The sequence below is a fragment of the Acanthochromis polyacanthus genome, chromosome 1, assembly GCF_021347895.1.
Source record: "Acanthochromis polyacanthus isolate Apoly-LR-REF ecotype Palm Island chromosome 1, KAUST_Apoly_ChrSc, whole genome shotgun sequence".
NCBI lineage: Eukaryota > Metazoa > Chordata > Actinopteri > Pomacentridae > Acanthochromis > Acanthochromis polyacanthus.
Window position 1 is genome coordinate 25,989,481 of NC_067113.1, and position 26,971 is coordinate 26,016,451.

The 26,971-nt window shown below is 40.3% G+C and overlaps 1 protein-coding gene across 1 annotated transcript in view; it reads left to right on the plus strand.

Annotated features, from left to right (window-relative positions):
• fndc3ba (fibronectin type III domain containing 3Ba) overlaps positions 1 to 26,926 on the plus strand; it is a 109,494-nt gene extending 82,568 nt beyond the window's left edge. Inside the window, exons 18-27 of the mRNA XM_022223052.2 lie at positions 986 to 1,104; positions 1,316 to 1,421; positions 2,064 to 2,236; positions 3,023 to 3,136; positions 3,328 to 3,477; positions 5,921 to 6,201; positions 11,145 to 11,363; positions 17,315 to 17,481; positions 19,593 to 19,720; positions 22,149 to 26,926. Coding sequence (XP_022078744.2) covers positions 986 to 1,104; positions 1,316 to 1,421; positions 2,064 to 2,236; positions 3,023 to 3,136; positions 3,328 to 3,477; positions 5,921 to 6,201; positions 11,145 to 11,363; positions 17,315 to 17,481; positions 19,593 to 19,720; positions 22,149 to 22,460 — 1,769 coding nt within the window. The 3' untranslated portion in view covers positions 22,461 to 26,926. The remainder of the gene's footprint in view (positions 1 to 985; positions 1,105 to 1,315; positions 1,422 to 2,063; positions 2,237 to 3,022; positions 3,137 to 3,327; positions 3,478 to 5,920; positions 6,202 to 11,144; positions 11,364 to 17,314; positions 17,482 to 19,592; positions 19,721 to 22,148) is intronic.
• The last annotated feature ends 45 nt before the right edge of the window (positions 26,927 to 26,971 follow it).

Consider the following 26,971-nt stretch of genomic DNA (forward strand, 5'->3'; position numbering starts at 1 on the left):
TAATTCACTCTTTGTTAGCATCAATTTAGCACATCGCCGTTTGAGTTTCCCCCGGTTTGCGCTGCAGGAAACCAAATGTTCTCTTGTTTCTTTCCACCCATATAGCAGGTAATGAAAAGAGGCGTCATTTTATTAATTCCGTATTCCTTTAATCTCACAAAAGAAAGAGAAATTGGTTGTATATTGGGACGAGTGTAGAATATTAAAGAACAGAAGAATATAATATCAAAGCCTGTGTTAAATTCAAATCATTTGTCATCATATTTAGTCCTTTCAGTCCATGTGACAGGATGTGATATGATTCATTTCAACTGCTTCAGTCTCCATGTATTAGTTAATACTAAGAGAGAGCAGTGTTATATTTAAGGATTGGCTGAAATGTTAATTCTGAAGCATCAGAGCTAATTTACACACATTTTGTGCCCATTTGATACATCACCAATTTTATTTTATTTTTTTCACTTTTTCGATGTCCTTTATATCTTCTGTGCCACCGGGTATGGCTAACTATTAGCATGACCCTTTCCCAACTCGCTGTGTTTACCCAGATTTGTCATATTATCATGTGTTTTTGGGGTGACACTCAACATTTCGTACAACAGTCACTGCACACTGTCTGTTTTCTTTATTTCTGTGCCACATTTGTTAGTTTTTGCATCGACTTCACGTCATGTTCCAGCCGGTGCATGCAGATAACCCATACGTATGCACGACGCCATCACCTTTCTGGCGTAAACAGAGTCCATACTTCCATGACATCAGCGGCATATTGTATTTCACAAGCCTACACGATGAGTCAGCAACAAAACAGCAGCACCAAGTGTTGTGCGGGCATTAATTAGGTCTTTGTGGTTCTATTTCTGGAACAGTGATTACATGAAAAGCAGAAAAACATACAGAACAGCAGGGGAGAGTATGTGTTTGCGCTTTGGCTTCATTGTTGTAATTGGTTATGCAATTGTAACTTTTGTGTGTGTTTACGCAGCGAGTCAGTGGGAGGTAGCGTACAGCGGTCCAGCGACAGAATGTGTGTGCGAGCGCCTGACACCTGGAACCTACTACCGCCTACGTGTGTGTAGCATCACCACCGGAGGACACAGCCCGGTATGACACACACACACCTGCATACTTACACAACTTTAAAACGGTACACTGATAACTTTTCGCCGTCAGTTATTGTGTTAAAAGCAGGGCACCAGTGACAAAGTGTTCAAATATATATTTACCATTTGGGACAGTTATTCATCAAACTGATCTATAGTTGTAGTTCCTTCGCCTTTGGTTTGACTTCCTGTGTTTGTCTCTGCTCCTGAAGTGCACCGTCAGTGTTCCAGTCCGTACATTAAGTGTCCCGCCAGGGCCCTGCCAGCTGCCGAGGATTGTGGGTAAAGCTAAACACAAGGAAGTGCAGTTAGAATGGGGTGAGTGCGGACATACACGTACACTGCGTTAGGCTTTATTTTCTAAAATAAGTTGGAATTTATGTTTTCATATATAAGGCAGCTTAATCACCCTCTGGCTGCTCAATATGTTTCCCTGGCCTACTCTAATGTAAGCGAAGTCAACCATGTTTCAGCCTAATAGAGTCCTAATTTAGCCCATTATACGCCAAACCTACCCTCATATCTGACTTAACTCTCCTAATGTTGGCCCATTATTGCAGATTAGAACTGTTATCTCTTGGCAGGCGAAAGTCTCCCAGCATGCACTGCTGAGGAAGGTCTTCCTTTAACCAGTTAAATATAGCTGGTCACATTCCTAATCAGCTCACATTCAGCCAGCGCTGCTGCAATTACTGGTTCAATTTGAAGGTCAGACATAATGTATCGGAGGGTTTTCCCCACTGTCTCCATTTTTTGTTATTTTCATCTTGCTGCAGGCAAACTGAAGCAACTGTCGGAGGAAAAATCCCCTTTGTAAAATATGTCTTTTTTTTAAAAGACTTTTTGTGTAAAAGTCATCATGTCACCTTATCTGTTGTATGTTTCCTTTACAGATAATCTGAATTCATGATCGTTTGATTGAAAATGCTTCTCTTTCTTCCTTTATTTTTGTCTCCTCAGACTCTCCAGTGTCTGAGGGAGTGTGTGAGGAGTTTGTGTTCAGTCTGGAGATGAGCGAGGGCGACGCTAAGCCAGCGGAGGTGTACCACGGCTCGGAGCTGCAGTGCACTGTTGTTAGTTTGCTACCCGGTGCCACGTACAGCTTCCGACTGAGGGCGGCCAACGAGGCCGGGGTGAGAAGCCGACCTGCTCATGGAAACAGAATTGTGATCAACATTAATAATTAGAATAATAAAAGAAGTAGAAGATCCATCAGCTTGTAAGTTCAGTCACCCTGACTCAAACAAAAACATTTAAAACAACATTGCGCTCTTTTTTGTTGATGATCAAAGTTTCATATTAACATTTATACCAAACATTACCATAAATTACAACAGACAATACAGAGAACAACAACTACTAGTACAAAAAATGAATCCCTTCCCAGAGGAAACCTTTTTGAGTTAGAACCAGGCGCCCCAACAGGTCAACCTTTCAAATTATAAATGCAATTCTCCTTTTTGACAAGCAGGATTTATGTGTTTAATGGCACTTGTTTGCCTACTTAGCACATTGAGTACACGAACGGTGGAAGCTCTTAGTGTAATTAAACTTAAAATTGTTGCAACAAACACAAAGACACAGAAGCAGAGTTCCGGTGCTCGTCCAAAAACACACAACTCATGTACATATACAATCGATTTAAGTGTGATTTGTGCTTCCATTTCAGCTTTTGTTAGATATGAACCGCAGTCCAAATGTCAAACATAACTACTTTCCTGTCATGTGTGGCAGACAAAGAAAAGCATGAAATCTCATACTTGAGAAAGTAGAAACGGCAAATATTTGACACTTTTGCCTTGAAATACTTTTTTAGGAAAAGAGTGAAACAGTTGCTGTTTAATTTTCCTTTGGCCAATTAATTGACTTATTGTTGCACCTTTAGTCTAATTGTTTTTTCTGGTTTTTGTGTGTCTCAGTTCGGGGCGTACTCTGAACCGACGGAGGTGACGACTGCAGCGGGTCCTCCTGGCCAATGTGGGGCGCCACTCATCACTCTCACCAGTAACACCTGTGTAACGCTCAACTGGGAGGTGAGATAAGCGCACAGAAACACAACGCTATTTAGAAAAGAAATGATGTTTCTGTCGACAAAGGAAATACAAAAGTCAGTCAAACTTGTGGAAAAGACAACAGACATAAACTTCTATTTCGTGCTCAACTTTGATCCTTTCAGGTTTCCGTTGTTTCCAGTGAGCTAAGTGTGTGTTTCTTTGTGTTGCAGAGCCCTGAGGGTTCGGGTACAGACATCTCTGAATATCGTTTGGAGTGGGCGAGAGAAGACGAACCCATGGAGCTCATCTACTGTGGATCCGCCACACAGTGTGAGCTGTCAGACCTGACGCCTGCCACAGATTTCTGCTGCAGGCTACAGGTAACAAACCCACAAAGTGCGTTGTTTACACCTGCACTGGATGGAGGTCGACTTGGACGAAAATACACACACTCATGTCTACTCGCAAGGCATGTGCTGCATTCATGGACAAGTACTCAGGCAATACAAGAAAGAGGAACATGCTGAAGCTACCGTGTACCGTACATGAACACAAGGACGCAGAAAGAGATGAATGCAAATGGAGAACAAAATTCCAAGCATGAGTCAGAAATTCAGTCAGGACACAGCTACGGACAATAGTGCAGCACTTAGACACAACCCAAGGAGCATAATAAACAAACGACACACACAGCAAGCAAGAGACCAGAAGGTTGATGATGACCAATTCAGTTTGTGCCCCGACTTTTACTCGAGAGCATAATTATGCTCAATTTTAATTCAAATGACCATTCTTGGCGGAAAATTTTCAAGAAGCTAAAAGTTGTATTCTGTCCAAACATTTGGACGGAATACAACTTTTAATACTGCTTTAGGATTTATATATATTACAAAACATGCCAGATGGCCATTTGAAAGGCATGTTTTCTAAAAAAAAAACCCTCTAAAATAACACAACATATTATTCAGAGCCAGAAACACTTTTTCCATTCTCTTTATTCCCTCACTGTTTTGTATCTAACTTTTGTTGCCTCTTGGACAGGTTGTCTATTGTAAATAAGAATTGGTTCTCAATTGACCTCCCGGGTTTAATAAAGGTTAAATAAATAAAGAGTAAAGACAGAAAGAATCGTCAGATTTTTAATTTCCCCACAGTCCTTGAACTACTCCTGTCAGAAAACCTAACTTATATATAAGCTTAAAATTTTGGTATTTCATAAATATCACTTTATTTTACACATCTCATGTAAAAAAAAAGTCGCCAAAGAAATCAATGTTTGCATTAAACAGCACCTGAGAAAAATAAGAAATTCTGTGATCCATGGTGCAACCGGCAATCCACGGCTACATCATGCATGACAGAAAATCAGGGACTGTTCTGTTGAATTGCAGGAGACAAGTAGTACAACATCTGTTACATGTAGAGCCACATTTTTTTTCGGCATTTGCCACACTCTTTTACACATTGAATTGCTTTTTTCAGTTTTTGTAACCAAAATAATCGCAGAAGTCAACTTTTTTATTTGATTTATTTTTGATTTATGGCATTATAACTTTGTTAAAGTGCAATTAAAAATGAGCCCACAGGATCAAAAAATGCCCAGAAACTTGGAATTTAGAGGGTTAATTATATGTACATTATATCGTGTGTGTGTGTGTTTGTGTCTCTCTTGTGCTTTCTCTCCTAATGCTCCCTCCGAAGCTATAAATCCACTAAGGGCATGTTTTGTAGCTCACTTCTTTATGGGCTCATTTATTATTTTAAGAGGGCAACACAAGGTTAAGCTAATGTCCTAGTCACTGCTTTGTGCGTGCACGTGATTTGTCTTCATGCATTGGTAGCGAGCCCCTGTGTGTTCGTTCATCTGCATCGTATAAAGACTCTGAACTCTGTGTGACTCCTCATGTTTTCTACCTGTACAAACTGGTTCCTTTGCTGTGGCATTGTTTCAGATCTGCGCAACTTGACGCAAGCATGTTTTATGAGAACACTTCAAATAGCCAAACACTGTCGTAAGGATAGAATAAATCAAGTTCTTTACGTCTGTCAAGCCTCGCCAGTGCAAAGTTGACAGCTGGGGATAAATCAGGAGTGCCACTGAAGTGCAGTTTTTCTTGTCCGGTCATCAAAGTTTATCGATAGTTTACAGTCAAGATAAGGTTTTAAGTCAAGACTTTTGCTGTAAATACACACTGTGGTCTGCAAATTTTACCTTCTACTATATATTTTTGTACTAAAGAATAAAAGCTCCTGCAGTTCAGGGAAGTGCTGTATTTTTTATACTATTAAAAAGAATCCATTACTTCTCAGAGCCGATTTGTTCTGTCTTGGTCACAACATTTAACAGCCACAAAGTAACAGAAATGCAGGGAAGCAATTTAACAAACTTTTTTGGAGTTCAGCCTTTTTAAATCACTCAGATGTAAATGCTGGTTTATTTTGTACTTGTGTGCTCCTCTATAAGCTTGCATGAGGCACTGAAGTAGACTATTGCAGGCAGTGATTGGAAGGCGCTTAGTAGAGGATACTTGAGGTGAATATAAATGTGTCGGTACAAAAAAATAGACTGATGTTCTTTCACAACTAATTTGAATTCATCTCCTGCTGGTTTTCTGGTCCTCTACCTCTTTTCGGTTCTTTTTTCTTTGCTCTATTTTACTGTCTTTCGCCCCTTTGTCTTCATCCCATCTCTCTGTTCATCTTCATCTATCTGGTGTGGTCTTTACCTCCATCATCTCCTTCTTTTTTCTCCCTCTTTTCACCTCTTCTCTGTCCTCAGTTTCCACTGTCTTATCCCCTTCTGTGTTTTTGTGTCTCGCCCAGGCGGTGAATCAGGCGGGCGCCGGTCCGTACAGCGACCAGGTGAGTTTCCGGACCCCGGCGACGAACCCTGATCAGGTCTCCTCCCTGGCCCTCCTGGACCTCCCGGCCTCTTCGGAGTCGGCTCACTCCCCGTCGACTTGTCTCCTCCTGAAATGGGAGGAACCGAACAGCAACGGGGCGGAGATCACCTCCTACGTCATCACCCTGGACGACCAAACCATCACTGTGGAATCAGGGACGAGTCACCTTGTCACAGGCCTGCAGCCAGACAGTGAATACAGGTACTGATTTTTAAATTATAGACCCAATTAATATGTAAAGTGACGTTTTCTTGGGTACCAAATCATGGGGTTATGATAGATGGCCTCTGACATCTTGGCAGATGTTCATTATCAGTATGACATATTAGAATAATGTAACTGCATTAACAGATTTTTTTTCTCATCAAATGCTCCAGTGGTTACAGAACAACATTCATTTTTCATGTCTCTGGCAGCCCGATGAATGTTCGAGTTGGTGTTTGACAGGCAGTTACTGCAGCTTTTATGTTTCAAACAGCTACTTGCTGTGTCTAAAAATTCCACCACAAGAGCTGCGTGCCAAAATGTTGCTTTTAGAGCAGAAGGGACAGATTGGAAATTCCCTGTAGATTTGACACCATAATACACACTTTTCACATTCTTGATATAAAAATACTGAGTTTTTTAAATTGTTATTCCGATGAATGAGGCTCAGATGAGACTAATTTGAAAAGCAAACAACTTTGACTTTAATTCCTGAGTACAGATCATCTCCTGGAACTGCAACAATGGATACTACATGCCTTCCATGTAATGCAACCAATCGCGCCTTAAGTGACTTATTTGTACCGTATTTTCCCGCCTCTTTCAAACTGCATCACCACGGGCGTTTTGAGTTGCGGGATTGTTGTCTGGAAGTCTGAGCTGAGAGGATTAGTAATGGTTCATGCTACACAGCCAGTCAACTCTCTGCAACTTTAACAAAAAGCCTTTTCAAGCATGAGATGCATAACATTGTTGACTTCATCAGTCTGTTAAAGTGATGTCGATCAGTCATGGTACAAAATTTATCACACAAAATTGGATCGTATAAGGGATGCCTAATCTTTATAGTCCATCTTTGTTCAACTAGATTATCTGTAATGATGTATTATTCAATTACACACAATAAACAATTATCTAAATTAAATTAAAGCTTATTAAACAGTCCAAATAACTCATAAATTACTTGATTTCCTAAACAGCAAAAATTCTGTCTGTGTGATGATAATCTAACCACTACTTTGCAAACACTGCAATAAAAGTATCCCAACTCAAGACTCAACCAGCATTTAACAGCAACATGTAAGAAGTCTGTCTGAAATAAATGTGAAGATAGATTCGGACCAATTTAAAATAAAGATATAGCTAAAAAGAATTAATAAAGTTACTGCCACTTACGAGCAACTCTGGCTTTGGAGGTGCTCATAAGGATCCTGCAGCTACTTGATTATTTAACAAATTCAAGGTAAAAGACTGGAAAACAGCTGACAGCAAGAAGGAGCCAACTAACGTCAGGTTTGGTCAAAACTCAAATTGGATTTATTATTAGTAAATCTTAGCCTTCTGAACTGTTGAAGTTACATATTTATGAGCATTTCAGTTTGTAATTGATTTGACTCTGTAGAGCAAATTGGATCAGAAATGTGTTTGGTGATTTTTGCCTTGGAAAGTACACTTTTTGCGCTCTCTCTGAGGTTTGTGTACCATTTTTGGTGCCGAAATATGGAAAGTAAATTCCCTAAATTGCTTCACACAATGATGTACACTCGAAGGACGTCTTTATATTTGGCAGGCGTGCACATTTTTACTGTGCTGAAAGTAATACTGGCACGTTACTAGGTCTGAATCCGTCAGACTGACGATACGAAATGCACAGGAAAGCGAGCAGGGTGCTAATTCAGATGTGGTGTCAACACATTCTCATGAATAGAAATGATCTAGAAGCGACTAAATAGACAAGACAAAGGCAGCATCTCCCAAAACACTGTCCTGCCGTATAAAATAATGAAACAATGACTACAATACTAAGAGCCAGTTAATGGTAAATTATAGAAAAGTGCTAATATCAGCCTGAATATTTATTAGTGCATATTTTTTCTACTCATTTTAGGTATTTCTTGTGACATTATAGGTAATAACTTGTGCCGCATCACAGGTAATCTTGATCCAATGTGTAGATTTTATAAAAAATACCATTTTTTAGGTCGCACTAGTAGTAAATAGGGAGAGCCTTTTTGATGTTTACATAAGCTGTGATGTCAAACCTGTTCTTCTCCAGCAGCGGTAAACAAGCGTTCAGTCATTTGATGCCTCTGTAAGCGCTTCTCTGATTGTTTGCGTGCGTGTTTGTGTGACTGTGCACGGGCATATGGCTGTGGAGCGAGTTCTTTGAATTGTGATTTTTTTTAAAAAAACAAAAAGGCGAGAGTGTCTAAGGTTGAGGAACATGTGAGGAGGTGGTAGGATAACACATCATTGTTTTCATTCTCAGGTTGTTTTTGTCCTGATGTCACTCTGCTCTCTTGCATAATGGCTGTCACTGTGCCAGAGCGACTTGCAAGCGTGTGTGTGCGCATATTGTGTGTGTGTGCATGAAAGTCTACCCGTGGGAGCTCTTGTGTGTGCCGATGACTCTAATTCTGGTTATTATTTACAGCGGGGGTGTACTTGAAATAGTATTATTCATGTTTTATTTGTATGTGTGGCTTTGAAGGGGCCACACTAAATGTTGTTTGCTCTGTCAGCAGTAAGGCTGTGTTGTGCTTTAAAAGTGTCTTCAATCTGAGGTTATGAAGGATAGGTGCCTTGACAGCTATGCCAAAGGGGGGAAAAAAAAGATGTTTTCAAGAAAAAAAATAGTCTTCAGGCAGGGATGCAAACCAGGGATCTTCCAGCAACAAGGTGAAAATGTTAACCACGAAACCACTGTGCAGCCCTCAAATAATGTGATAATGATGTAGATAATTAAACATATTTTCTGTGGCTTTTTTTTTGTCAGAATACAATGTCTCCTTATTCAATCTTTGCTTAGTACTGCCGCATTCCATTTATAATGAAAAGGCTTCAGAGACACCTTAAGAGGATAATTACTGCACTTCACACACATCACAGGAAATAGATTAACTAAAGCTGCAGTTGTGAAGAAGGTGCACTCTGAAAGTGAAAAGTAATAACCGAATGTCAAACTTCAGGTTATTAAAGGAGGCAGTGTGCTGATCGCCTTTTTTAAAAATACAATGTTAAAGGTTGTTGACACATTTCCAGGTTTTTCGATGCTCGAAGGCACATAATGAGCTAAATGAGCCGCCAGTGCCATTGTTGACGAGTTCTGCCTCGAAACTGTTCTGTACTGTTGACAGTCTTGAAAACACAGATTCAGACAGTCAAGGTTTCACATTTAAAGCAACCAATCAGCTGAAGCTGAAGGCTCATCTTATCTATTTCTGTTACATAAAATATGTCGCCGTTCTGAGACGCTGACTTGTAGTCGACCCTGGACAGTTTGTTCTTCTTGAAAATTGGTTCCAGCTCCAAAATGTATACTAGTCACTCCACCAGAATTCAGGGGCACATTCTGGTTTATTTTAATCTGCCATGTTTTTAAATTGATGTGTGCTGGCTTTGTACTCTGCATCTCTGTTGCAGAGATTCAGGCCAACAAAAGCGTGTGTTTCAGCTCATTTCAGTTCGATGGCTTGTCCGAAATGACCCAAAAGTGTCCAAAAATGGCCCAAAATTAGTCAAACAGTTACCCCAGTATTAAACTCCCTATTTTGCTACGTAAAGTAGTTTTAGTGTGTCCCAGATGAGCAGGTGTGCTCGAGCTGCAGGCAAATGAGATGTGGGTGAGAGGTGAGAACCAATTTGCATAATTCATATATTTTAGAGGAGGTGAATGTAGTAGAGTGACATCTAAGTCATTTTAAGGGAAGAAAAGATACATTTTCATGTTAAAAAAATGAATTTTGGTTAGGGTTGAGTTTTTTTTAGAGGTTGAATCAATGCCTCAAGAAGGTCCTCAAGTGTATTAACTGCTCATTTTGGCTTTGAAGATGAATTTCTCACTGAGATAGACATTTTCAGGCTGTGTACTGCTGTATTTATCTTTAATTCAGCTTAAGTTAGCTTGCAGTCCTTAAACTCAGATTAAAGTAAGTAACTAGATAAGGAAATCAACATTTTGCTCGAACAAGGCTACTTAATGATCACGTACCTTTTGCTTCCCCCTTTATTTTGTGACAAAACAAAATCCCCTCATATCAAATGTGACCCATCGCCATCAATAGCTCCCTTACTCTTAATCTCTTATCTTTTATCTATATGCTTAATTACCCGGCGGATGGATGAATGCTGCCCTTTCTCCTCAGTCCTCACTCGGCTGCATGAATCATAATGAAAGTTTACAGTTGTGGAGAATCGGCAATTAAATGTCAGAAGATAGATGTTCTCAAGCCTGAGGGGCCTCCGATATGGATGCTAATCAGCTGATCACTCTTGACAGAAAACGGACGAGAAAGGGAGGGGGAATTCCTAGAAGAAGGGCAGCAGGGGAGGCTGAAAAACAGGAATCCATTTCTGCCAGTTCTTGTTAATTAGCAGCACATCTGTGTGAAGTCGGGTTGTCTTTCTTTATCATATAGGTACAAATACATACACACCCAAAGTCCCCCCCCCCCCCATTATAACTGCTTTGTAAATCAGCAGATTTTGTAAAATGTTGCACCAGTGTTTTTTTTTTTTTTTCATGCTACAGTACATTTAGGTGAAAAAAAGTGACCAACAACATATTTAAGTGTCATCCTGAAGAGTACTTTGTACATAATGGGAGAATGGTAATGGGCTGACACACATTCAAGGTCAAAGCTAATACATCAGATCAGCCTCCTCACTGGAAATGACTCCACCATTAGACAAATAGGTCTGCAAATGACCTATTTGTCTAATGGTGACCTACACTTTGCGAGTGTACAAGGTAACATGGCACATAGAAATGTATGTTCCATGTACGCCTACAGCTTCATGTGCATGTACTGCTGGCTAATCCTAGCACACATTCTCTCTAAAATTCAAATGATAACTTGTTTGCCGTCAATAAATGAAAACATTTTTATACTACAACATATACGAAAACAAACCAATCATAATCTCGCTGTGTTTTTCAGTGTGCAGATCCAGGCAGTGAACGCCATCGGTTCCAGTCCCTCGAGTCCGACGCTGCTAGCGAGGACACGCCCCCTCCCACCGGCCCCGCCTCCGCTCGAGTGCTCCGCCGCCGGCCCCCAGAGCCTGAAGCTAAAGTGGGGCGAGAACGCCAGCCACACGCGTGCCCTGCTCGCTGACGACATGGTCTACACACTACAAATGGAGGACAAGAATCACAGGTGGAGCACAAACACACACACACCTGTTTCTAACACCTGTACGTCATTGCTTGCTTCATGCAATAGACTGAGAAGTGGATTCAGCTTAGTATATTCGAGACCATGTCCTCAGAAAAGGTTGCATGTTCAGCAGCCAGATTAGTGCAGAAATCGCAATAAAAGCCTGCAGCCGAAGCTTGAATTTGAACATTTAAGGAAGACAAGAACCCCAGTTTTTAGTTATGTTGGTAATATGCTTTCTTGTTTGATTTTAGGTCATTCACATGAGCTTCTGTTACTACTTTTGGATATGGAAATCCTGACACAAAACAAACACTTTGTGACATGGAGAAAAACACTTTCCCCAGGAGGACAAGCTGTAAATAATAATAATGCACTTAACGTGTATATATTTATGAATTGTATTTGTTATGATAATCCTAAGCGCTTCAGTCTTTTTGATTCTTGGAGATGTTCCACCTCTCATCCACGAGGTTTTACATGATCAAATTAGCCCCCAAGCCAACTTACAATGTTTATGCTACACTTTCCATTTTTATTAAGTCAGTAACTACACTGTAAATTTCTATACAAGAAAATGATTTGCGCTTGGGGTATTTTGTGATGAGGCACTTCTGAGACATTTCTGCAGAGACTGGATTAGCTGGAGTTTTATTTATGGCACCTCGCCTGTCACATCGGGTTGAAACCGTGATGTTCCCCTCTGATTATGTGCTCTTGAAACCTCTCAGCTACCCAGCCACCAATTTTCTCAGACTCCTTAACCTTAGCTAGTCAGTACAGAGAATCAGGACGCAGAAGGTCAATACTGCACACAGCACTGAGGCAAGCTGTATGTGTGTACATGCAAAGTTAGGGAGGTACTGTGTGCTTCTGTGTGTGCGTGTGTGTTTTGTCTTTCTTTCTGCCGTAACTAGATGTTCCAGAGAGTAGTCATGTTGAGGGTGTCTGGAGCCAGCTGGGTCACAATCAAGCCTCCATTTAACGGACTGGTCAGTCTGGAGCAACAGGGAGAGAGAGAATTAGCAGACTGAGGAGAGAATATAACCTCTAACAAGGAGTTAAATACACAGCTGGAAAAAGATGCAAGAGGAGTGATTTTCAGCTAATGTCAGAGCCGAGAGAATCTACATTAAATTGGAACCCGAATATCAACGAGGAGTCACTTTTATCTGCCCGCCTGTCAGATCGTCTCGCTCCCTCCATCTGTCCAGCCCTTTTACCAGTCTGGCTGGCCCCTATCAGTGTAAGAATTAACGTTTGGCCGCCATCATGTTGGCACTCGGGTACCTTGGCAACCCCAGGACTGGGCCAGAGTGCAGCCAGCAACAGATGGGGCTCCGTCCAGCAGGCTGCGATCCGTTAACCTCTGTAAAAACTCACTCGCGCTTGCAAACAAACACAGAGGCGTGCACGCTTTGACACGCTCGCCGCCAGCCAAAATGGAAAACAGCTTTCACACTTTAGAGAGTTTTATTTACCCTTTTCTAACTGGCACAGCGACTGGTTTGGCAGTGGGCTCGTGTATTTGCGTGACCGCATTTGTGTACGTTTCGCATATGCTCGTATGCCTGGTTTAGATGCTGTTTTGGGAAACATATTGGCGTTTATGTTAACCTGCTTATGTGAGGAAGCTCAGTAGATTATAGGAAAGCTTGTATTTATTTGATGTACTCTTTGTTTTGTCTAATTTTTCTGCATTTAATAAGCCAATGCAATTTCTTCAATAAGCCCATTTCCTCCCATATTTAGGTTCAGTGATGATAATGGCAATGTTAATATGAAGTTCTTCATAATCAGTCCAGTTCCAAAGAACAGCCTCTTTTGTCCTGCTCATTGTTGCAATTAGCAAAACATAAATTTGTGTATTTATTGGTTTCTGCGCTTGAAAATGTTTAAATATGAGACACTGAGTGGCTATTGTCCTTCAGTTCAGAGGAGGGGAATATATTTGCTCTAAGACTGGTATTAGATTGGAGACTAATTCAACCTTTGTCTCGTCATTTTATGCCTGACTGCGTCCACGTGACCCTCCGTGCACATTGACAATAGACTTTGAGGGCTGCTGAAGTGATGTTTTCTGTCCTTTCAGTCTTTTCAGCAGCAGACATGATGCTTTTTGCTCAGGTTTTGAATGGAGTCTCGCTACCCAGTATACGGTGTCTTTCACTTGAAGAAGAAAAGCACTCAATTCAGAATTCCCCTTGACACGAAAAATTAAGATCAAGGTGAAGGTTTCATATTCAAAGCTGGCAACCAGTACAGCCGTGTAGAAAAAGTAAGTCAGAGCTAAGCCCTCACACAAAAAGGCTGTAGATGCCCATGAGGCTGAGAGAGCTTTTGAAAAGACCTCCAAATTATTTGAAATAATTCGTTCCACTCAAAGGAAAACCCTCTCCTGGTGGCACAGATTTTAAAGGACAGCCACCTTGTACAGGATTGAATGCCTCAGCAAATTCTGCTCGAGAACAGAAGGTTTGACACATAAATACTTTCTGAATTTCATCACAGGAACTCTCACAACTCTACAGTCAGAAAAGAGATTGCACAATTTTGATCTGCATTGGAGGTATGCCAGGAAAAAGCCTTTGCAGTCCAAAAAAAGAACATTAGAAGTTTAGTAAAGAATATAAAGGGAAAGACCAGGCCTTGTGCTGTGGACAGACCAATCAAAGATGAAGTTGTTTGGCCAGACAACAGACATGAAGACGACCTTCCAGGACCGTTTATACGCTCTATTATCAACTAAATCGCTCCATAACAACGTCCGACTCCACTTAATTGCTTTTGCTCGGGATTCATTACCTGCAGCCTCTGGTGGTTATGGCATCACGTTTAGATGTGTTAGCGGCTGCATTAGTGGTGCATCTCCATTTCTTCAACTCTACCTGCGTGTTTGCAGATGGACAACAACAGATGAATAGCCAGAGGTGATTTACAGGGTTTTGCTCTCTCATCACGTTCTATTAGAATGAATTAGGATGATTTGTTTTGTCTTTATTGCTTATGAAGTATCCACAGCAGCCAGCGCTTCGAGGGCCCTTTGAAAGCAGAGGACGTAAGGAATCTTAAAATATGTAGATTTGTAAACAAACCCGTTGAATGTCCAGCTGTAATTTCTTCAAATTTTATTTCAGATTATGTTTTAGACTTCGTCCGGTCCCCGCTTCGTCTCTTCCCGTCTTTCTCTCTCTTCTCTCCGATCTATTTCATATTTGTTTATCTCATTTTATTGTTAGACAGGTGGCTTCACCTCAGAGAAGAGCCTTTGGGGAAATGCACGTCCCATTCATAGTTTTTTTCCCCCTCCTTTCTCATTTCTTTACCCTTGTTGTTTTTCTCCCATTCACCCAACCCTGTCTCATGTATTAGATGAAAGAGAACGCTGTTTTGTCCGGTTCAACATACTGACTCCCATTTCCTCCCTTCCGCATCTCCTTCCAGTTTGTTTCTCCATTCTTATCGCCTTGTGCCCAGACTCATTGCTCATTTTCTGTCCTCCCTCACTCGTGGCTTTTTCTTTGCTCCATCGTTGCCCTTATTAGCCCACTGAATTTGTTTGGTTTTTCTCATTTCACTTCATCCGTATTACCCAGAATGCCTCCTGGCAGGCGTGTTGAGGGCTGTAAGGAGGCTTACAGCAACATGGGTGGTACCATGGAAAAAAGATTTCAACCTTTTGACACAAAGATGAATGCAGGTAAAATAACAAACAGCTTTGGTGCAGTTTCTGTTTTCAAAAAAAGTATCCGTCCATTTGTCCATTACCTCCATCTGTCTTCCCATTGCTACCCATCTCTATTTATATCCTTTAGCCTCTCTAAATAGAGTTGTTTTCAACTTTTAATCCACCCAAGAATGGGTTTAAAAAAATCTCTCCATACATACATACATACAACAGGGTGTTTTTCATTTTTACATCTTATTCTCGTACTCAACCACTTTTTTCTCCGCGTCCACCTGTCTGTGTTTCCCTGCAGCCTGGAAAACAAGCCGTTTCTCCTTCTCTGCCTCTGAGGCTAATCTTATCCATAAGAAGCCATGCATGATTCATTGCTTGAGCAAACCACTTAAGAGCACATTTACTATATTTGAACTTAAAAACAAAATTCCACCATTTGTACTGGATTCGCTCAAGCACCATTTATTCATCGGTTTGTAGCCACGGACTTATTTTGACCATGATTTGGTATTTCTTTTCATTTCTAAAATCATTGGACTTTCTATACATTACAAAAATACATATGGTTGAAATAGCCACATTGCTCATTTTTATATTTGCTGAAAAGAATTGGTTGTTGTCAGGCACCGGCTTGATGGCAGCAGTCTTAGAGGAACGCGTTCAAGGTTCTAGCTGCTTTTGAAATAATGAAAGAATAAGGATGCTTGGGTGAACTGAGTGACTAAGAAACAGCACTGTGTTTAAAAAAGAAATGAAGGACAGGCACCGCCAAAGTGGTGTTTTCAGATGTCTGTAAAAAGCATCACAGTTGCACATAATAACACTACCGTCAAAGGAAATAAAGAAAATTCTGCATGATATCAGTAGAAATGTATATATTTACTTTCAAAGAAATGGATAGCATTAATCAGAACAAAAGTCCTTCCATGTCTGCTGTAATCTCTCTTTCTCTGAGCTCCTTTGCTCCTTGTTGGAGTTAATTGCTTGGCTGTTTGGCCTGGAAACAAGGATGCAGTTCATCTCATTAACTGGTGATTTTTCTACAAGGGTGCTGATTGTCTGTTTTGTCCAAAGCGTTAATTGTTTTGATATTCAGCCAATCGTCCAAATGAGAAGACTCCATAAGTCCCGATGATGGAAAAGTCGACGCATTCATGTGGTCGATAGCTGAATCAACAGCGAGCAAACAAGAGGAGATTCAAAGGCACGTAGCGTTTAAATTCCGACCAACTGGTGGGCTAATTCCACCAGCGCTGGGAGTGAACTGTGTGGCTTCGCAGTGAGGCAGGGAATTAACAGCAGCATAGATCAGGCAGAGAAACACATCACTTCCCTGTAGTGCAGCTACATAAAGAGCTCATCTGGAGTTATAGCCTTCCCCTAAACCATGACCTCTTTCATCTCTTCTCTCTCCCTCACTCTCTCCTCTTTTTCCTCTCACAACAGATCCTCCATCATCGTGCCGACTCTTATAATTATCAGTCACCTCTCTTTATCCCCTCGCCTCCATTTCTTCTTCCTTCACATCCTTCCTCTATCTTGTCGCATTACCTCCTCTCTCCTCCATAATGTCCCTCCCCAGCTCAGAGTTTCACTTTGCTGTCATGAAAAGCTGATCGCAGCGATAAAACCAAAAAGCCCTTCCAGCTTAAATTCACTTTCCTCCCTCAGTTTACCTACTTATCACCTCTCCTTCAGTCCATCAATCTGTCTGTCAGCAAAGCCAGGAACTGTTTCGGTGCTCATTTTCTGCAGATTTGTGGCTGTGGCCTGTCAGTAGTTGTCCTGTGCGTTCATAAAGCACCGCTGTCTTTTTTTTTTTTTTTTTTTTAAATGTGCTCTTCTCTTCTACTTCAAGGTAGCATGTGCTGAACCCGTAATAATACAGAAAGAAACGCACCACTGAGCCTATTGTGTTGAGTCACTGAGAGAAAAATGCGTCAATCCAGTTGTGGTCTGTTTCCAAAAGTTTTTGTGTGATTCAAGTGTTGATGCCTCATTTTTCAGTGCTCTTGTTATCCAAGTTTTTTTTCGAAGTTGTTGTGAAGGAGTGTGTTTTTCTCCCCTTATCTAACCTATTTATAGCACCATCACTCTTTTCTCTCACCTTCACTTCGCTCTTTTCCTTCTCTTTTATCTCTCTGACTCAGTCTCTTCATGGCCAAGTGTGTCAGACCCCCTCCCCCCCCACCTTCCATCTCTGGTTCTTACTTCTCTTTTCAGATTCGTTTGTGGCTCACAGTCTCCCTTCATTGCACTCTCTGTCCAGGTTTGTGACCATCTACCGGGGTCCCAGTCACACCTACAAGGTCCAGCGATTGATCGAGTCCAGCAGCTACAGCTTCAGAATACAGGCAATCAGTGATGCCGGGGAGGGTCCTTTCTCTGACACACATACTTTCTGCACCACCAAGTCTGTACCACCTGCCCTCAAAGGTAAGCTCTGTCTTTGCTAGCAAGATGCAAGTCACAGAAACAAAACTTAAGAGATATTTTAGCTTCTATAGACCTATGTAATGTGTAAATTGTTCTAACCAATGCTATGTAAAGATACGATAAGACTTAATATTCCCATAGACGAGAAATTTGCAATGTCAAAGCAACAAAGAGGAAAGTGCAAATGTCTAGGGACCATCAGTAGTAAATATAAATCCTTTAGCAATATAAGCAGTGATTCATTCATATGTGGATATTTTTATATTGCACAAATTCTTCTTATGCAGAAGACAGCAATGTTGCACATGTCTAAATATTAAAAAACACAGCACAGATCACGGGAAGTACTGATTTTTGCATAGATCTTTATCAATATTGCACAGATTCTTACCTAAGAAGAACAATACTGATATTCCACAGATTCTTGTATATGTAGAGAAAATATATTGTTTTTTGAATATGCAAAAATATACAAGGGCGAATCACTGTTTTAGGGGAATACAATGCATTAGTTCATTGCTAGTCTTTGTTTGTAAGAGCATACAGGACAAATACAAGACATTTATTGGCCATTTAATGCAACCTTGCTAGTTTTAGGTATGTTGTGTTCATTATATAAAATCTAATTTAAAGTAGAGTCAGCCAGAATATGTTGACCTCATTGGGCATTTCTAAGGTGTCATATACTGATCAGAAACAGCCAGATACCTAATATTGTGTTAGGTGACCTTTGTCAGCAGCTCTGACCCATCCGGACTTAAAGACGGGACCTGTGCAGATATCCTGTTGGTCCTTAATATTGCAGGATTGGACCTGGATAGATTAAAGTTTTGAGCTCTTTGTCATGTTCCTTGAGCAGTTGATGAGCTATTTTTGCAGTGTTGTAGGGTGCATTATCATGCAGGGGGAAATCTCTGCAGTCAGAAAGTGTAATGACAATGCAGTATGTGCAAGAACCCAAGGTTTTCCCAGCAGGACATTGCACTGTAACACAATCATCAATGTTCTACACTTTATTCTGTCAGTGGTTTTAATCTTGTGGCTGATCGGTGTATACTAATATGCGAGCTTTATTATTCAGTTAAGTTAGCTATGCAAAATTATTTTTTACTTATATTTTTTTAACTGAAAGCCAACATCTACATTAAAACAAATTAAAACTCTGCAACCCATTTACATTTAATAATAGATGCATCTCCAGTTATCCTACAACAAGGCTAAGTTTGGACTTCTGGAGACTTGTTTCATCTGGTTCCATCAGTTGAAGAGTTATGCTAAATGATTTTAAAAATGGTGGTACATTTCAGGCCAGAAAGTGGCCATAAATGGGTTTCCAGTGGCTGTTCGGGATGTTTACTCTCTCTTTGCTTTATTATTTTGTGCAGTATGTGATAAAAGGGGCAGCGGCTTAATGTAGCTACGATAATCACGGTGAGGAGTATCCTCTCATGTAGTGTAACCAGAGGGTGTTATTGGTATAACTGTGAGGCTGCAAATATGCAGCACAACATTGACATATCCATAAACAGCCTCAAGGGTCCAAACAGCTTCAAACAGCTTCGGCAGGGCGTGCTCACTGTCTGAAAGGCTCCCTCCAAACTAGCACTCATTCACAACAATAAAGCCCCAGAGGTGTTAAAATAAATCAAAGAAGTAGGTCTCTGGTTATCACAAGAGTTTGGTAAAGTGTGTGTTTTATTTAATACAGCAGCTATTGCAGTTAGAATTGGATCGTTGCTATTATATTATTTCCTGTAGGCTGATATTATCCCCAAAGGATATTATTACTTTCCTAAACAATAGTCAACACTGAAAAGCTAAATTAACGCACATGAGTAATGTGTTCTCCTGTGCGGCAGCAGCACAGCTAGTCCAAATAGGCCGTCATTAACCACTATTAACACCACTGTGACAATTACAGCTGATATGAAGCGTTAGATTCCAGCAGGGAATATAAAACTGATGATTGCAAATAACTACAATTTGGACCGAGCAGTGAAAGGTGTGTGTGTTTGAGGATGAGAGATGCACCTCATCTGTTTCTGAGCTTCTTTAAATTGAATCCTGTGATGTGTTTGAAATCACATTTCGGCGTCATTTATTTCCGACAGCCCCCAGAGTGCACCAGCTGGAGGGGAACACGTGTGAGATCACATGGGAGACCATCCCACCAATGAGAGGAGATCCTGTGAGCTACGTCCTCCAGGTGCTGGTCGGACGCGAGTCGGAATACAAACAGGTTTGTCATACACACCTACGCACACACACACAAGTCCAGGGAGGCAAGCAGAGCTCCAATTCAATATCTCATTCATATTTTTATGAAAATGTGTTCCGCGATTGAAGGAGATTACTAATCTCCGGAGAAACGGGTAAGTTGGGTTTGCACTGATGGGAAGGTGCACACATGGACACAAATTTGCACATGGAAGAGTAAAAAACACACACACTCCCTCTCTCAATCACAGCCCACCACAGTGTGAGAAAACATGTTCTGAAATCGAAGGTAATCTGCACTGCCAGCAGTATTTACTGAAGTATTGAAGGATTTTTTTAAATGAGAATTTCAAAGCAGACAACCGTGAAAAAAAAAAAAAAGATTTTGGCTGCGCTTGGGAATATTGGAATGGAAGGCTGCCGTTTGGAGTGATGAGCAGACGAGAAGACAACAAGGCGTTTGTCTTCGGGGCCATTTCACTCTCTGTTATTGAATTACAGAATTGGTTGGTGGGAAATAGTGTTGATAGTCAGCAGCGGGACGAGAAAAAAACGCAGCTGTTTGTGTGTGCAAGAGAGATTTGTGTTTGCTCGCTGAATTATGTGAACACATCTCAGCTGTCAGTGCAGATCTGTAACGTTATTTGTCAGGTGTTTGTATTCTTCCCTTTCGGTGTGTTTTTCCGTTTAACTTCCACGATAAGTGCATACAATGACTTCATTTCATCTTCTCTGTCTTCTCCTTGAGGGTCTTTGTGTAAGAACTTGTAGACACTTCTGCTGCTGCTCCTTAGAAACAGACAGATCACGATGTGTTCGCTGCTTGCACATACACAGAAACCATATTATTGTTCTAGAAATAAGAGTCAAAGCACACTATATACTAGGTTAAAGAGACTAATAATTGTCTAAAAATATTGCAATAATATCATTGTCGTGCTTTTTTTTTTACAGTGGTAACTGTGTTGTGGCAGTCCTACTGAAAAGCCAATTTAAGCCACTCCTCAGAAAGCCTGTTAACACTCTGAACCTCAAGCAGTTACTGTGTTTTTATTGCTCCTGCCCTTTTTTTTGTCACTCTTAGCTCATTTTTCACTGCAGTTTAAACTCCTGCATCTCTATGGAAACACCACAACCATGGCTAGAAGTAGAGGGAACTCAAAAATGGCTTTTGTTCCACGTGACCAAGTTGTATTGCAATAAATCACCAAAGAAGTTGCATTTGATTTCCTGTATTGCAAAAATTGAAAGAAAGCTAAATCAAGTATATGCAACATTTTTTCCAAATTACTTCTTATTTCTGTAATTTGTTTCCGTTCTTGTCTCAGATTTTTGAACTGTTGTTCACAGCTGAGTCACGAATTGCTTCTTGATTGTGTCCAGGAGTGCAAGATTTTTGTTTAGTTAGTCGCATAATCTGTCTATTTGAAACATTTTATTCTTTACAAATTTTCAAAAGAAAAATGTAGAATAAAGTGACTTTGATGAAATATCTTGACTTTAAGCTTAGATTTGTTTAATTTTAATAGCAGAACAGCCTCTTACAGATGAGTAGTTCAAGGACTGTCGGAAAAATGAATATCTCACAATTCTTTCTATTCTTACGTTTTGTTAAAATGAATGATGTAATTTTGGAAATTTTCTTCAGATACATTAAAAGATAACTTGCCTTTCAAACTCACCGGCAGATTTTAAGGTTGAAGGGGTCAAATATAATCATTTATATCCTGAAAACTGAAATACATGCGCCTGCAGGCTTTTTTTCCTTTAATTTAATTGGAACCACAGTAAGAATAGCGTGTCCTTGTACATATTCAGTTATTTACAGGAGTTATTATGAGTCACTAACTTACCAAAAGACACAGTCTAGCTACGATGTCACCTGACAGACCTTTCATAATTAATATTTACGATATGCATTATACCTGTTGGGTCAAAAGTGATCACACTTTCTTTGTCTCTTATCACACACAGTTTTACCCTGCTAAAATTAGGAATAGAAATTTAGTTAAAACATAAATAGGCAGAACTGGAAATCGAATCAGTTTTTTTCCTTCTTTATTTAGTTCTTAGTTCTTTATTTACTGTCAACCTAAAAAAATCACATGCAAAGTGTTGCAGATACATTCAGGATTGGACAGAATTTACTAAACTTTGCTTTTTGTAAGGATGTACTTGCTGAGAGCTTCACCAAAAAACCCCAAAAGCAACAAATTAGATGCAACTGTGACCTTAGCAAGGTCTCTTTTCTACAAAAACTTTATATTCATTTCACTTCTTAGTATATTTTCAGTAAGAATCACCCATCATGCTGTTTAGTTTCATGAAAACTTGTGTATTCTGGAGTTAAAATGTACCAGTGTTACATTTGTGTGTTCTAATTGATCAAACATAAAGAATGTGCATTTTTCTTTAGAACTTAACTACAATAAAACTTCTTTGTCTCGTAGGTTTTTAAGGGAGAGGAGGGCGCGTTCCAAATCTCTGGTCTCCAGGGCAACACAGACTACCGTTTCCGCGTGGGTGCCTGCCGGCGTTGCCAGGATACGTGCCAGGAGCTGTGCGGACCGCTGAGCCCCTCCTCCTTGTTCACGCTGCGTCGCCAGGAGGCAGCGTTGTCGGGGGAACAGTGCGCCATGGAGACGGGCAAAGGGGTGGGCCTGATCTCGAGCGACGAGCGCTTCGCGGCGTTGATCGTGTGCGTGTTCGCGGGCTTCTCCATCCTCATCGCCTGCTTGCTACAGTACTTCTTTATGAAGTGAGGGAATTTTAACAATAGCATAGAAAGAGAAAGCAAAATCACAGAAAAAACTTTTAAAAACGTCTATGAAAGAACCGAATGAAATCAAAACAAACACTTGAGATGTACTTCTAAGGCTATGTATTTTTTTTTTTTTTTTTTTTAGTCAAAGTATCGATTCAGGCTTTTCTCACCTTGTTCCTGTTCTTCTGCCTTCACTCGGTTTGGTCTCACTTCTTTCTGTGTCTCTGTTGTCTTTGTACCATTTTCTGTCTCATTTGTTAAGGATTTCTGTCGAGGGAAGCCTTGTCTTAGCTGTACCTCGGTTGGGAAAGTAAAAACTGATAATCAAGCCTTAAAATAGCTGTGAGCAAAGCAGTTGCTCCTCAGACTGACTTGCATGTTTTTTTTGTTTTTTTTATTTTGTATCTTTTTAAAAGAAACATATTCATTTTAGAAAACGTGTATATTTCTTGATGGTCATTGCCTTATTTTTTTTTTGTTAATTCTTCAGTGTTTAATTTGCATTGTTTTATTTTTTGCTGCAGTCTTTATTCATTCAGCCATATTCAAATGTAGGCCTTCAAAGCTTTAGCCGTTCGTACGTATTCAGTTTGTTACTACTCTGCAGGCTGTCGGTCAAGTCATGCAATCTGCTGCTGCTCTCGCGCACAGGCCTACAAAGACCTGGTGCGCGGACGCATGTGCAGACTCATTTACACAACCGTGCACACACATTAAAATCAAACACTCATGCAGTGACAATGAGAAAGACACATTTCCTCCTAAGAAGTCAATCACACATCTGCTCAACTGTTAACACTCAATCACTCACTTGTTCCGCTACCAAAGTGATGCAATCCGTGTGTGGTGTAAGATGCTGCTATCCTGTGATTTTTATTATATCTAAGAAAGAATGGAAAACCAGTAATCTAATATATATACACAATATATATATATATATACATATACATATATATATGTGTATATATATATATGTATAGTAAATATCCATGATGCTATAAAAGTGATGTAATATAAGTGATGGCAATGTAAGTACAGTGTAAAAGGGGAGGAGTGGACTCTAGGTGCTCATTAACAGCAGCTCTGAGGTCAGTTCAGCAGCTAGCTCACAAGGTTGAAGGAGCCCTTAAAACACTGGTCTCGGATCAGAATATGAACCCTTGTAGGTATTCGTATGTTGGGCATAAAATGGCTCAAGCAAGCCAGACTGGGATCATGATTGGCTTCAGTTTTTTTTCCTTTTTGTTTTTTTTCCTAGGAAAAAGGGCTGAGCTGGGCGTGCGTCGGTCCTTCCATACTCTACCATCTCAAATACTATTTGCCTATTTATGTGTAGCTTTAGTAGCGATATGTTCCGTAGCGTCACAGACCCAGAGGTGCTAACAGCCTGCCAGCTAGCCGCCCTTCTCAGAGCTGTGTAACCAAGAAAGCCATTAGGAGTTAGCTTGAGCTTTACCCCTCTTCCTCTGACTTTTTTTTTTTTTTTTTTTTTTAGCCAGAGCAGTGCTGAAGCTCCTTCCAGCTAGTCTGTGAATCGATACATCTGAAGACTCTTCTGTTTTTTCCCGCTCATCTCCTGCCCATACTTATCTGTAATTACTTTTTTTTTTTTTTTGCTCTGGCTTCTTCTTTCTCTTGCTTTTTCAATCCATCCCATCATTCTGCACTACTCCCTTTTCTTTCCCGTCTCTCGCTCTTCTCTATTAAAAGGTGCTTTATTGACATGTAATCAGAGCAGTAGCAAGTCTGCGGTCTCTCCTCAGACGGACATGTTCTCTGAGGACTTGAACTAATGTTCACTAACCAAACAAGCCTTTGACAGAACACAGCTCAACAGAACAGGGCATTCTGACACATGTACCACCCCCCGACCTCCCGTCTGAGTCCTGAACCCTTTTTTTTTGTTTTGTTTTGTTATTCACCCCCAACCCGAACAACAAAGCCAAGGTACAACCCAATACATACCCTGCTAATCCAAAGAAGTCACCCTGACCCGCATGATTAAAGTCTCCACTTTTGTCGGATGTGGGGGAGGAGGGATCAGATGGGAGACGGAGGTAATGATTAGCTCTGATTGGCAGCCTGTAATGTACCTCAGGGATAAGGCCTTACAGAGGGGAGATCTAATCCTGTCATCCCCCCATCGCTGTCATCATCATCATTATATTAGCCTCTCCTTCTCAGTTTTCTTTCTGTCTTCCCCCCCCTCTCTTTTTCTGTCTTTCTCTTCTTCTTTTTTGATGCTGTATCTTGTCCTCTGTCTATGCTGTGCCTTGCTCCTGTAAGTGTCAGTAAGCAAAGTGGTTTACTAGCTCAAAAAAAAAAAACTACAAAAAAACCTTTGCCAAAGTTGATGGGAAAGTTAAGGTAGAGTTCTTTTCTAGGTTTTATTTATACTATATATTTGCATACAGTACTTTACATGCCAATTACAGTGCAATCTTCATTTATTTATTGTTTAAAGATTAAGAGACAAGTGTAGTTATATACTAATTTTTTCTTGTAGCATGTTTTATTTTTTTTTCTTTTAATTTTTTTTTTAAATGGATGTATGTTAGATTGTATGATTAAGGCCAGCATTCCTTATCTCAGTAACCCTTTAAGTATTTTCTCTTACAGCTGTTGGGAACCTGTAGCTCATCAGTCCATGCATTGCAGTTATCATTGCCGTTTCAAACATGTAACCAAATGCCTATGTATTTTTTTTTTTTTTGTTTCATCTCCTGTTTCGGCCGCGCACAGGCGAACAGTTCTTGTAATGCTTAGAGAGACATGTAGCAAGCCAGGCCTTAGGGTCAGTTCAAGTCATCTGTATTGGGATAAACATTGCTGCCTTTGGCTTTTTTTTTTTCCTGATTAGTGTTATAATGAAGCTTCTGATATCTTTTTACTGTTTTTATCGCCAAAGTGCAGGCTTCTTCTTTTTTTTCCCGTGTCCGCTAGATGTTGCGTTCGCAGTCGTCTAAAGGGCTCTGTGATGTTCTTCTGTAACGACACATTATTATTATTATTATTGTTACTATTCTCTCAAAAGGAAAAAAAACATTAACTTGATCTGTGATTACGCTTCTTTTCATATTATCTTTTATCGTTTTTGTTTTTTTTGTAAAGCAAAAGCAAATGTGCCATTTTTGAAATGTGTAGCCCCTTTTGGAGGAGAGTTCTTGTTTTTTTCCACACACAACCTGATTTCTCACTGAAAAAGTAAAGAAGGCAAAAAAATCTATACAATCATATGATGATTTCAGGCAGACAATAATAATAATATTGACGATTCCTTTTTCAGGCTAGTGCTGGTATAGCCGTAGTGAGTGTTTTTGTATCCAGTGTTTTTTGCTAAGAGATGATATACAGAGATATCTATAGAGCTATAGAATGAGATGGTAAATACGTTATGACTAACAGAGTTGAAGCACTTTTTTTATGCCGAGCATTAGGCTTGATGAGGTTCATGTGAGCGATCCTTTGCTCGTTTCCAAACACTACTGCCAGCGGCGTCTGTTACACACACTCATTGGCATTATTCTTGCCGTTGGCGTCACTGTGACATTTGGCATTACTGGAGCACTGTCCTGCGCTACTCAAATGGCACCCTGCTCCCCGAAACTACAGTTCACGAGGAAATGCAGGGCCTTCGTCAGACGTGCTCGTCGCACGTCTACCTAAACCTGTTGCATTGTAATCGACGGGCGACATATGAGGTGTCCTGTCCTTAAACCCACTGATGTTACGTTGTCCAGCCCCCTTTTCATTCCCCCATTTTCAAGCCTTAATGCCCCACTGGGAGGGCAGGGGTTCACCTCGTGTTTGGTCCACGTCAGGCCAGTTATGCTAGTGTTGAATAGTCTGACGTTAACGCAGCGTTGACCGAAAGGCTTCATATTTGTGGGTAGGGTACTCCCTTTATGTGCTTTGTTTTGTTTGTTTGTTTTATTTTCAAATGCTGGTGATTTTTCTCGAACCCCCACCCCCACTCACCCTGCAGGTCCTGCACATTTTAGCGGGTAAATCAAGAATGAGAGACAATGTTTTTTGCCCAGCAACCCCACGTCTGTGCCTTCTGATCAGTTTTTATTATTTTCTTTTTTTTTTGTACATTTTACAGTAAGTAGAGATTTTGACTGAGAGATTGGCGATTTGACAAACGTACAGAGACTCACAGGTATTTAACTATTTTTTAAGCGAGACAAAAAAAGAAACATATTTTTACCTCACGATTTAAATACAAACATTCCAATGTTGTCATGGTCTACGAATTGAGTAAAAAAAGTAAAGAAATTCATGCATTTCTTCTTGTATTGTAAATGTTAGACAATTTCATATGCATTATATAAAAGAAACTGCCATATCAATTTTAATGTATAGATTTTTGCAAATACTACCCTATGTATGTAAGACGTAACTGTATCGGTAGCGTATATATAATATATTTATGCCCAATAAATGTTTTAATTTTTTTTCTGACTTTGATGGCAACTGTTTCTTTATTGTGTGTGTCACTGTCCATCA